Raw genomic sequence first — 13,028 nt, forward strand, 5'->3', positions numbered from 1 at the left:
TGGCCGGGATTATCCGACCCCGCGCCGGGTCGGATAATCGCCGGGGGGGAGGGGAGCAAGAATCGGACCAAGCGACCCTGTAGGGCTGGCTGTGGCGCGCATGCGTGAACTCGGGCTGGCAGTGGCGTGCCGGCTTTCAGGCACCGGAGCTGCGGACACCACTCTGGCGCTGTACGAGCCCCCTAGGAATGGGTGGATAGCTGCCAGTTGAGGTCCATTGACACCGGAGTGGCTCACGCCACTTTTCAAGCCGGCGTCCGAACTTGGCCGCAGGATTGGAGAATCCTGGCCCACATGTCTACTTCTTCCTTGCAGGACACCCTCATTCCCCGAACTCAGATGGGCTGCAGATTCCCAACTGGAACGGCCAGCCACCCAGAAACTAATTCCTGACAGGCTGACTTCCATAACCAGTCGCCTTGAACTACCATACAGCTTGTGCTCTCTGGCCTCATGTGCTGCCTGAGTGTGGGGGTTCACTCTCATTGCAGTCATCCTTCTCCCTGTATGAGGGTCTTCAGGCCTCAAGAGGCTGGAAAACACCTCTTCTCGGAGTCTCCTACTCTGCTCATGTAGCCTGGCCTGTCTTGGGACCCCACCCACGGACCTCACAGTCACCCCCAGTGCTGGCCCTGAGTTCACCTGCTCCCACCCACTTTACAGCTGTCACTTTGGAAGGTCAATTCCTCAACACAAGCCCATCAAAGTGGACATAGGAAGTGCTGCCTGCAACCAGCTGCCCGACTCCTTTCAACCAAGAGGCTCACAGACATGAAGGGCCGCTAAGACCCACAAGGAGCCGATACTGAAACCCCAATTACCCTGCCCCAAGTTGAACTTTTCTGCGTCCCCCGCATCCTCTCCGCCAACCCCTCTGTGACCGGCACCCTGGATGGTAATGGCGACCTGATCATTCACCTCAATTATCACCCTTTGGAGGTGTGGTCACCAGATTCTCGTTTTTATACAACTGTTGTAAATCGCTGGGTGTGACATCACGCTGACACACAGTGAATACTTAGTGAATGGGGAACCCTGGAGGGTGGGCTTGCTAATGATATTATAATGTGTTAAAATGAGGTTCTCGGCCTTCTGCGGAGGATTTCTCATCTTGCTACCAACGAGGGGCCCAGAAAATCAGAAATCACAATCTCGCCGGGGAATTTTGCGTTCTCCGCATCTTGCCGAATTTTCCGCATGCGCGGCGTTCTCTCTGTTTGCTAATGCTGGCTCAAAATCATCCCCACCTCCATCTTTTTAATCAAGACCAATATAGTGGGAGGCAGGTTAAATTATTCTCTACACTTGTTTGTTCTTTTTAATCATGAAAATGGAGAGCCATAACTTTGTGAACATTTACCATTTTAAATAAAGGAAATTGTTTTAACTTCTGATTTCATTTCTGCAGGAGAAAGAAAAACACTTGTGACTTGTACAAAAATCATGAGCAAAACTACAACAATTGTAGACAATAGAAAATGCAAACAGCTGAAAAAACCGGAATCACTAGTCCGCAAGTGCAATCAACAGCCATGTCAGACCAGGTAATAAATCATATGCCTATCAATCTGTAGAAGGGCCATCCGGACTCGAAACGTTAACTGTGTTTCTCTCTCCACAGATGCTGCCAGAATAACAGAGTTAATCCAGCATTTTCAGATTTTATTTCAAATAAGGGTGGCACAGCGCTGCTGCCTCACAGAGCCAGAGACCCGGGTTCAATTCCGAATTTGGGTCACTGTGTGAAGTTTGCAATTTCCCCCTGTAACTATGTGGGTTTCCTCCGGGTGCTCCAGTTTCCTCCCACAGTCCAAATATGTACAGGTTAGCTGGATAGGATATGATAAATTGCCCTTTACTGTCCAATCAGAAAGTGGGGTTATGGGGAATAGGGCGAGTGGGCCTAGGTAGGTTGCTCTTTCAGAGGGTCTGTGTAGACTCGATGGGCAGAATGACCTCCTTCTGTATAGTAGCAATTCTATGATTTCCAGCATCTGCAGTATTTTACTTCTTTATGCATATCAATCTATTTCAACTGACAACATACTGCATGTTCTCGTGGAGCAAATATTTGTAGATTTTATTAAAATCATGAAATAATTATTTTCAAATTGTTGGCAAATACATGATAATGTTAAATGTTTAAAAGCCTTTCAGTGCTTTACTCCTATGTGATTTAGTTTATCATATACAGTTCTGCCGGCTCCTTGACTCTCCTGACAACAACATTGGTAAATTCTTTTGGATAAGATCTTTAACTCGATGGAGCATACTGAAATTCTTGGCGTGATTACAAACCATTGCCCAAGACTCACACCATCTGTAGCTAGGGCGAATGGAAATGTCAACTGTTCACAATTATAACATGTTACACCTGATACATGTGAAGCCTCTGTTAGAACATAGAACATAGAACAGTACAGTACAGAACAGGCCCTTCGGCCCTCAATGTTGTGCCGAGCCATGATCACCCTACTCAAACCCACGTATCCACCCTATACCCGTAACCCAACAACCCCCCCCCCTTAACCTTACTTTTATTAGGACACTACGGGCAATTTAGCATGGCCAATCCACCTAACCCGCACATCTTTGGACTGTGGGAGGAAACCGGAGCACCCGGAGGAAACCCACGCACACAGGGGGAGGACGTGCAGACTCCACACAGACAGTGACCCAACCGGGAATCGAACCTGGGACCCTGGAGCTGTGAAGCATTTATGCTAACCACCATGCTACCCTGCTGCCCCTGGGGCATATTACTTATATTACTTAAAGAGATATGTGTTACTCATTTGTTTATGCCGAGAAGTTCTTAACTTTGATGATGATGAACACTCAAAGTCATCCAGTGACAACAAATAATTTATTGAGTAACTAATCAATTAACTTGTGAGTTCGATTCTTCAATACTTTTACTAGCAGTTAAATTAAACAAGATAGAATTAGATTAACTATGAATATTATATTTGTACTCTGAGTTAACTATACACTTCTGTTCTCTAGTCACAACACACCCGAAGAGAGCGGGAAAACAGATTGAGCTTGTGTTTATACCCCTTATTAATGTTGCCCTCCAGTGATCATCTGACTGTACTGACTACAATTAACCCTTTAAGTATATGTATATACAGAGATCGCTGCATCTGTCACGTTAATCTTCACAGTAAGCCTGCTTGCACACCCACCCTCTGTTGCCCTCCGCTCCCCCGTCCCCCTGGTCACAGCAGACCAATATCAAATGCCCCAAATGCAGACCCCATTCACAGGATGGTTGTGAGGGGGCTGTTAGTGTAAATACAGGAGTCAGACTTTGGCATAAATTGAGGAGCACCAGAGCTAACTTCACAGCGAGTTATCACTCTCCTGCCTTGCGTATTTACCTGCTGACAGACCAACATAGGCCCAGCACCTTGGGGTAATGTTACACAGACCCATGGAGGGTGGAACAGGGTTGGCAGGGTGGGGCGGGGGGGGTCGGTGCAGTGGGAGGGTGGGTGAATGGGGGGAGAGGAAGGAGGAAAATTGGTCTGAAAGAGGGGAATGGGGAGGGATAGATTGGCGGCAGGAGGGATTACGGAGAGGAGGGGATTGGGATGTCGGAGCAGGTGAGCTGATGGACAAAGCCTCGTCCTTTGAGCATCGGGTGAGGATGAGGGCCTCCCTGGTCCTCCGGGCCTGCCGGACCCACCGTAAGCAGTAATCGTGAAGTTCACATCTTCCAAGAAAAAGAGTGAGTCCTGAAATGGGAAGGCCACGCCATCAGGTTTTATCCGGATGTGGGAGCGGAGCTGGTGAAGAAGCAGGCTGCTTTCAACAAAGTCATGGGTGGTGTACCTGGCATGAGTGACTCTTGAGTGAAAAAACTATTTTTGATGCATTAGAGGAGGCGGATTGCTTTTCAAAGATTCTTGGGATGGACGTGGGGTGGTTGAGATTTTTAGATATTGGGGTGGGTATGTTGATATGTCGAATTGTTTGGGTTCCTTTTTCATGTTTCCCTTTTTCTGTTCATGTTGGGGTTGAATGTTTTACAAGTTGGGCGTAGGTCGAGGATTTAGTTTTATGTGGGTTTTTGTTCTAACGGTTGTGAAAAATATACAGCTCCTTGTTGGAGTACTATGTTTTATGGGTTTTTATACTTTGTGTTTTTAAGCATTTCTCTTCACTCAGGGTGGTAGCCGCCCTGCTAGCCGAAGAATTAGTTAACGAAAGCGTGTTGAGGGGTTGACGGGAGCTCATTATAGTTGTTCTGCTTTAGATATTTTTTTTCTCATTGGGAATAAGTTTATTAGAAGTAGGTTGTAATGGCTTAAGTTCGCCTTACTGTTTTATGTATGCATATTTGGCTGTAGTGTCTGAGGACGAGGGTGGGTGGGTGGTAGAGGTAGTTTGCTGACGGTGATTGCAGATTATTTTTTGTTTAAACCAGTTTGGTAGCTTCACGTTTTTAAAAATAAATACTGAAGGATGCCTGCGTGATTTCTCGTTGGGGAGACAGTTAATTTCATAGTTCATAGAATTTACAGTGCAGAAGGAGGCCATTTGGCCCATCAAGTCTGCACCGGCTCTTAGGAAAGAGCCCCGCACCCTACACCCGTAACCCCACCTAACCTTTTTTTTGACACTAAGGGCAATTTATCATGGCCAATCCACCTAACCTGCACATATTTGGACTGTGGGAGGAAACCGGAGCACCCGGAGGAGACCCATGCACACACGGGGAGAACGTGCAGACTCCGCACAGACAGTGACGCAAGCCGGGAATCGAACCTGGGACCCTGGAGCTGTGAAGCAATTGTGCTAATCACTGTGCTACCATGCTGCCCTCATGCTGCCCTAATTCTCGGGAGACCATAGCATTCGACTTCGATCTCGCTAATGAGATGGTACTTAATGCAAATGAGGGTTAATTATATATTCGCCTTATTTGGGTGTGATCCCGAATTCGCCCTCGGGAGCAGGTCGGTCAGATAGCAAAGTGATTCGCGGCCAGCATGAATCTTGTTTTTGGCTTTTCCCACTATTTAACCGGCGTGCCCTGATCTGCGCCTGATGCAATGCAGTGGTTAAATCACGCCCTCTGTTTCATTCTCTGTTTTTGGTCAGTTCTTGTGCCTGACCGGTTGTCAGCGCTCTGTGCAGCATGTCTGTGCTGTGGTGTCAAGACTGCTGGTCTTGCAGTAAATTACCGATTGTTTTTATGTCTATGTAATAAGACACCCTGCATGTTTCCTGCTCTGTTCATTTCTCTGGAAGAGGTGCTTTGAATGAGCCAGGAAGTGTCCAATTGAGAAAGGTTGCATTAACTTTCTACTGCTGCAATCTCAACCAGAACTAGCTTTTTGAAGTTTCTTTTTTGCTGTTCAACCCCAAAATATACATCATTGGTTAGAAAGCAAACAAAAGAGCTGAAGTAGCATTTTTATGGCAAAGTATGCTGATGACAGTAAAATATCACTAAATAATTTATACCTAACTTAGTATTTTTAAATGATAACGATTGGAAGCACTTCATCCATTAGTTACCCCAACCTTACTTCTCCTTTAACCACAGACTTGACTATTTACCAGAATAGCTATTTTGCTTGCTCATTTCTTCTAACATAGCAATATGCTTCAGTTTGGATTGTGGGTAAGAGCCACAAAATTCTCTCATCGTTTCTGATGTCAATGATCAGGAGACATCAGAGAATGTCTTTCTCCAAGCTGTGCGTGAAAATTGTGAACTTTAATTTCTGGCTGTCTTTTTTTAAAGCCTGAAAATTCTGGCTCCACAAAACAGAGCTCCTATCCCTTTGCTTTGTCTCCACCTGCACCCAAAAGTGCCAGATCAGCATTGGGGACAGTCAGGTCCCAGCACCAGTTGCATTGTGACACCTGTTTGGTGCATGCAGCTCACCATTGCCATTCAAATGAGGCTCAGTGCCAAATCTGTATTCAAGAATCTGGACTGAAGCACCCTGAATTAACATGGACCACATGTTGAGTATCTTTCTCACTTATTGCTATTTTCAACAAGGTGCCAAATGCAGAAATAGAAGGAATCATAGAATTTACAGTGCAGAAGGAGGCCTTTCTGCCCACCGAGTCTGCACTGGCTCTTTGAAAGAGCACCCTACCCAAGCCCACACCTCCATCCTATCCCCATAACCCAGTAACCCGACCCAACACTAAGGGTAATTTTGGACACTAAGGGCAATTTAGCACGACCGATCCACCTAACCTGCATATCTTTGGACTGTGGGAGGAAACCGGAGCACCCGGAGGAAACCCACGCACACACGGGGAGAAAGTGTAGACTCCGCACAGACAGTGAACCAAGCCGGGAATCGAACCTAGGACCCTGGAGCTGTGAAGCAATTGTGCTAACTACCGTGCTGCCCACAAAGAACCTTGGGCAGAATTCTCTGACCCCCCGCAGGGTCGGGGAATCGCCCGGGGCCTTTATAAATCCCACCCCCGCCATGGCCGGAATTCTCCGCCACCCAGAAATTGGCGGAGAATTCTGCACCTTTGGGGAGGCCCAATGCCGGAGTGGTTGGCGCCACTCCGCTACGCCGAGACCCCCCGCCCCGCCGGGTAGGGGAGAATTTCACCCCTTCATTTTACTGAAGATCACAAATCTTTAGAAAGCTGATGCAGATTTGAATATTAAATATCTGTCCCTAGAACACAGTGCATCCATGTAGATAATAAATGCCTGGAATAAGCACATATCTTCGCTTAAAATTCCAATTACTTTTATGTAAAGGTGACGTCCTCCTAAGGTGAGGGATCAGGTTTGAGACATAGGTCAGGCAAACCAGAGCTACCAGTTTTATAAACTACAAGGTTTAATCTCATACTATTGGTTGCTGCCAGAAGATGTGTCCAAATGAAAATGGCACACGTAAGAAAATAACAGGACAACGAGGACTCAAGGTGCTTTCTTACAAATTCTTGTGTGAAGCCAGATTGCCCCTCAATTAAGTTAATATTGTAAAACACCTTGGTGGGTTATGTGAATACCTTGTCAACACAACAACTGATTGAGTTCACAGGCTTTGCATTCACATAGACTTTGGACTGGGAATTCCTCAGCGCTGACTCTGCCAATGTTACTTCACAAGAGTAGGAAATGAGAATATCATGATAATCAAAGATGAAGAGGGCCGATGTAGCCTTCCACCAGTATTTACATATGATAGCATTACATCAGTGGCCCAGAATTTCATAAACCCATTGACATCAAAGTTTCTACATCAACGGGTCAATTTAGATCGTAATTCTCTGGCCGTGCGCTGGAGCCAGGTTTCTCTGGTACCACTGGCAGTGCATCCCTGCCTGCCGGTTTCCCGGTGGCGTGGGGTGGCTTCGATGGGAATTCCCATTGACAGCAGCTGGAACAGAGAATCCTGCCACTAGTGAATGGTGCACCGCCTCCCGCTACCGGGAAACTGGCGGCTTGGAGACCGGAGAATCCCACCCTTACACTCAGGACTGGATTCTTGACTGGCGGGATTCTCCTTTGCGCCAGCAACGCATCCACTAATAGAAACCCTATTGGCCGGTTGGCGGGATGGAGAATCCTGCTGCCGGAGAATCCCGCCCTCAGCTTTCCTACTTGCCTTTGCCAGAGCATTAAACCTATCTTCTGCTATCAGTCTCAGAGCCTCTTGCGTGTACTGGTCCCTTCCTGCATTCCGGAGTATCGGAAAGGCTATTCCAATTATCTTTCTGAATGCATGGTGGACAAGCCAAAGTGTGCCCATTTAGAGCATACTGAGTCTAACAACACATCGGTTATATGTAGTCAATGGTTGCGATTGTCCAGCCGTGTTGCGCTCAACCGAGAGCACATGCAGCCGAAAAATCCTGGCAGCGGACCTCCCAGCAGTCTCCGCGCCTTGCAGGATTCACCAAAGTCCTGCGTGATGTCGGGAGTTGGAACTGTACCCAAAAGGGGCAGGACTACATGACGCTCATGGAAGTTGGTCGTAAACCTACTTACGACCTACCTGCCCGGGACCCACTGCTAAGGTGCCCCGATGGCACTGCCAAGGGTTGAGTAAACGTGGGTCACGCCCATTAAATGAGGGTGGAGGGATGTGTTTGAAGGGTGGGGGAGTGAAAGACAGGTAAGAAGGGGCCTCTGGGAGGTTAGGAGGGTGATGGGTGGGGGTCCTGGAAGGGATGGGGTGCCTGAAGAACCACATAGCGGGGTGTCCTCACTTGGGTGTGTGGGCAGTGCCCATATGTGTGGAGGGTAACATTTTCCATGGGTGGGGGGACCCACAAGGTCACATGGAGATAGAGGCACCCTTTCAAAATGGCGGCCCGATCTCTGAGTTCAGCTCCTCAGTGCTAAAAAAGTTCTAAGTGTGGGAAAAACTAGTGAGAAACTCCCCAGGGCCCCAAAAAATGGCTCAGTGTCATTGAATAGCGGTGCAAAACTGGGAAACTCCCTGAAAATCCAACACAAATGAACTGAGAAATTGTTCCGGAGAATCGCTTCCTAAATTTCTGCAAAATAAAATCAAAACGTTGCTCCAAAGAAAATGCTATCAACCTCCAGGGGCAGGATTCTCCATCTCGCCAGCTGGCCAGAGGGGTTTCCCATTGTGGGCAATTCCGTTAGGAATTCCCAACACCGTGGGCATGCTGCCGGAGCAACAGAGAATCCTGACAGTGGAGAATCCAGCTCCAGAAATGTCAGTATTAGATGGCTTCAGTTGGTGCTGCACCTATAGTTTTGGGCATAAATCAATGAATGCCAATGGGAAAGGTATACTGGCAGGACGGTGTGAATAAGTGGTAGGGAGATTTGGAAGATATATCTTGAAAGTTGCAACTACAAATGTTTCCTCCAACTTCTGGTTGCTGTGCAAGGTCAGCTTGTCCACAATGCAGTGCCTTTAAGATGGACACTTAGCCATACATTTCTACATCTTAAAGGGAATGTTGCTTGTCGGCGGCCTGTTTGTTCCCTGAATAGCACATTCCTGATTACTACATGGCCATGCCCCGTCACAGCACGGAAGAAACATTAGCGACAATGTGATATTTCAGCATAAAACCACCACAAGACATATTTCCAAGGAAACGGCTTCATTCTCAAACCATAATTTAAAAAACTTATTCGTTCATCGTACGTGAACAGAATAGCCAACACCTCCCCACAATCTTTGTATCTGAGAAACACCCTGGCTGTGTCTTTCCAGAACATACTTGTGAAGAAAAGTCTTTGATTACTGGAACTCAGTGGCTTGAATGGTCACATCTTTTATCACAAGAGCAGACATGAGCATATCAGTTGAATCCTGCTGATCCCTTGCTGGCTGGACCATCATTTAATGTCCATCCCTAATTGCCCTTGAGTCAACCACATTGCTCTGGGTCTGAAATCACACATAGGCCAGACCAGGTAAGGATGGCAGATTTCCTTCCCTACAGGACACTAGATGGGTTTTTACAACAACGGTTTCATGGTCACTTTTAGACTTGTAATTCCAGATTTCTATTGAATTCAAATTTCACCATCTGCAGTGGTGGGATTCGAACCCAGGTCCCCAGGCCATTACCCTGGGTTTCTAGTTTGTTAGTCCAGTGAGAATACCACTATTCCAACCCTTCCTCACAATCTTTGTATCTGAGAAACACCCTGTAGAACTAGGCTGTGGCTTTCCAGAACATACTTGTGAAGAAAAATATTTGATTACTGGAACTCAAGGGCCTGAGTGGTCACATCTTTTACTGCAAGAGCAGACATGAGGATATCAGTTGGATCCTGCTGATCCTGAGGCTTCATCGGAATTAGTTCTTGGCTTAATTTATTTCCTCTTTCTAGCTTGCTTTGTTGTTGATATTAGGCAATTGTGATTTATAGTACGTAACGCTTTCTTCAATAGGTGGATGATGACAGAATGGACACCATGTTCACGGACTTGTGGTAAAGGGAGTCAAGGCAGACAAGTGGCCTGTACACAGCAGCTCCAAAATGGAACCTTCATTCGAGCTCGAGAAAGAGACTGTCCTGGACCAAAACCTGCCTCACTACAGCGCTGTGAAGGTCAGGACTGTCTGACAGTATGGGAGGCTGGAATCTGGTCAGAGGTATAAAACTTTCTTAGCTTCTTTCAAATATTACAACTTTTCTTGAACTGCTAGTTAATCTTCTATTGCTCATACACACAATATTTTTTAATTGTATCTCTCCCTATAATAATGGAGACCATTTTAATCCATCCAAGCTGACAGGAATGGAGCAGCATCTTCCCGACCTCATTGCTTGGTTAAAATGTTAAGTTACATTCGCGCCACATGTGCCAGGCAATGACCGTCTCCTAGGAGAAAGGATCTAACCATCTCCCCTTGACATTCAGTGGCATTACTATCGCTGAATCCCCTATAATCAATATCCTGGGGATTACCATTGATCAGAAACTGAACTGGACTAGCCATATTAATACTGTGGCTCCCAAGGCAGGTCAAAGGCTAGGAATCCTACAGCAAGTAACTCACCTCCTGACCCCACAAAGCCTGTCCACCATCTACAAGGCACAAGTCAGGAGTGTAATGGAATACCCTCCACTTGCCTGGATGAGTGCTGCTCCCACAACACTCGAGCAGCTCTACACCATCCAGGACAAAGCAGCCCGCTTGATTGCTCCTCCTTCCACAAACATTCCAACCCCCCACTACCAACGAACAGTGGCAGACCAGCCGGCGTATTCTAGCGCATACGTAGGGGCTTCTGCGCGCCGGCCATGGCGGAGCCCTACAGTGGCCGGCGCGGAAGGAAGGAGTGACCCCACGGCACATGCCCGCCCGCAGATCGGTTGGCCCCGATCGCGGCCCAGGCCACCGTGGGGCCCCCGCCCGCGGCCGGATCCTCTGCACGACCCCGAGGAACGCACCAGATGGCCTACCAGCCAGGTCTCGCCGTGTGGGACCATGTCCAATCCACGCCGGCAGGACTGGCCAGAAACCGACGGCCACTCGGCCCATCGGGTCCCGGAAAATTACTGGAGGGGGCTGCTTTCAACGACCCCGACCGATGCGACGTGGGGTGCGATTCTCCGACCCCACGCTGGTTGGGAGAATAGCGGGCCACGCCACTTTTTCACGCGACACCGGTCCGACGGGCTCCCGCGATTGTCCCAAACGGCCAGATTGCTTCCGTCGTGTTCCGCGCGGCAAAACCCGGATAAGCGCCCAAGGCACCTAAAATGGCGATTCTCCGGAACCCCCGCTATTCTCCGGCCCGAATGGGCCGAAGTCCTGACGGCGTGACCCCAGTTCATGCCGGCGCATCCACACCTGCTTTTTATAGTCGCCAGCCAGTCGTGCTGGCTGACGAGCAGTGAGGAGGTGAGCGGACCGTCCCGGAGTCTCCACAAACTGGGGAAGGCATCCTCGAGAACGCAGTGGCCGGGTTGGGGTGGGTGGGGGGGGAGTGAGAGCGAGTAATGGGAGGGGGGGGAGAGGGAGTAGTGGGGGGGGAGAGGTAGTGGGAGGGGGGGAGAGGGTGTAGTGGGGGGGGGGGGGGGGAGAGGTAGTGGGAGGGGGGGAGAGGGAGAAGTGGGAGGGGGGGGAGAGGGAGAAGTGGGAGGGGGGGGAGAGGGAGAAGTGGGAGGGGGGGGGAGAGTGAGTGAGTGGAGGTGGGGGGGGGAGAGTGAGTGAGTGGAGGTGGGAGGGGGAGAGGGAGTGAGTGGAGTGGGTCGTCCACCCCCGGATGCAACATCTCAGCCACCCTCCCACGTGGAGCTTCTTTCGACACTGCTCCCCGGACCGAGGGGTCTGCCCCACAGCACTGACTGCCGTGCCCACCTCACGCCAGACCCGTTGCACGGTGCTGGAAGGGTGGTGATGCCCTCATCTTGGGCAGAGGATGCCCCTGCGCTGCTCCATCTCATCGAGGAGGGTCTCCAGGTCCGTATCACGGAACCTCGGGGCGGCCCTCCGTGGCTCCGACATTTCCCTCTCTCCTTTCCGCGCGTGGATCGCGCCCTTTTACGACGCAGAGCGGCGTCATTCGGGCGTCACGTGCTGATGACGTGCTTTCGACATCGCGCCCCCCGTGTTCCTCGCGGCCCCGATGCTAGCCCATTCCCGGGGCCAGAATCGATCGCGATCGGGGCCGTTTCCCGCCGTCGTTGAACTCGACCGAGTTCACGACGGCTTTCCCGATGCTGCGCTACATCGGAGAATCGCACCCGTGATCCCCACCCCCGCATGAAAATCGGCGCCGGAGAATTCAGCAGACAGCGGTGGGGCGGGATTCACACCGGCCCTCCCCCCCCCCCCCCCCCCCCCCCCCCCCCCCCCCCCCCCCCCCCGTGATTCTCTGACTTGGTGGGGGGTCGGAGAATCCCGCCCAATAACGGTATGGAAGCCAAAGGCAAATGCTAATGACCATTTTGATAGTTTACACTTGCATTGTTTATTAGTTATCTATGCCGTGACAATACCCAGGAATTTGTAACAATTTTCAAAATGTCGAGGGCGGGATTCTCCATTCCCACGGCAGAGTTTAAACACCGTCGTAAACACCGTTGCGTTTTACGACAGCGTGAACGGGCCGCCCAATGTCTAATTCTGGCCCCGAAAGAGGGCCAGCACGGTGCTGGAGCGGTTCACCCCGCTCCAGCTGCAGATCCCAGCGCGATCTGTGCGCCGCGGGATCCACGCATGCACAGTTGCGCCAGCGCCAACGAGGACATGCGCAGTGGCATCTTTCAACATGGCACAGGGCTACAGGGGCCAGCACGTAGGAAAGGAGGCCCCCAGCCACCGAGGTCGGCCCACCGATCGGTGATCCTGATTATGGGCCAGGCCACATGGAGGCCCTCCCCGGGGTCGGACCCTCCCTTCCGCCCCACAGGCCTCCACCCAACACTTACACGCCGAGATCCCACCAGCCCAGAGCAGGTTAGAACGGCACCGGCGGGACTTGGCTCTTTTCCTACTGCCGCCCGTCCCATCCGGGCCAGAGAATCGGCGGCCCTCGACCGGCATCACGCCAGCTCCAATAGCGGAGAATCGTG

At 50.0% G+C, this 13,028-nt stretch overlaps 1 protein-coding gene across 1 annotated transcript in view; it reads left to right on the plus strand.

Annotated features, from left to right (window-relative positions):
* LOC119970309 (A disintegrin and metalloproteinase with thrombospondin motifs 19-like) overlaps positions 1 to 13,028 on the plus strand; it is a 650,870-nt gene that overhangs the window by 586,707 nt on the left and 51,135 nt on the right. Inside the window, exons 19-20 of the mRNA XM_038804712.1 lie at positions 1,409 to 1,544; positions 9,891 to 10,095. Of these exons, the coding sequence (XP_038660640.1) occupies positions 1,409 to 1,544; positions 9,891 to 10,095 (341 nt within the window). The remainder of the gene's footprint in view (positions 1 to 1,408; positions 1,545 to 9,890; positions 10,096 to 13,028) is intronic.

Source organism: Scyliorhinus canicula, chromosome 8 (assembly GCF_902713615.1).
Source record: "Scyliorhinus canicula chromosome 8, sScyCan1.1, whole genome shotgun sequence".
In the NCBI taxonomy this organism is placed as follows: Eukaryota; Metazoa; Chordata; class Chondrichthyes; order Carcharhiniformes; family Scyliorhinidae; genus Scyliorhinus; species Scyliorhinus canicula.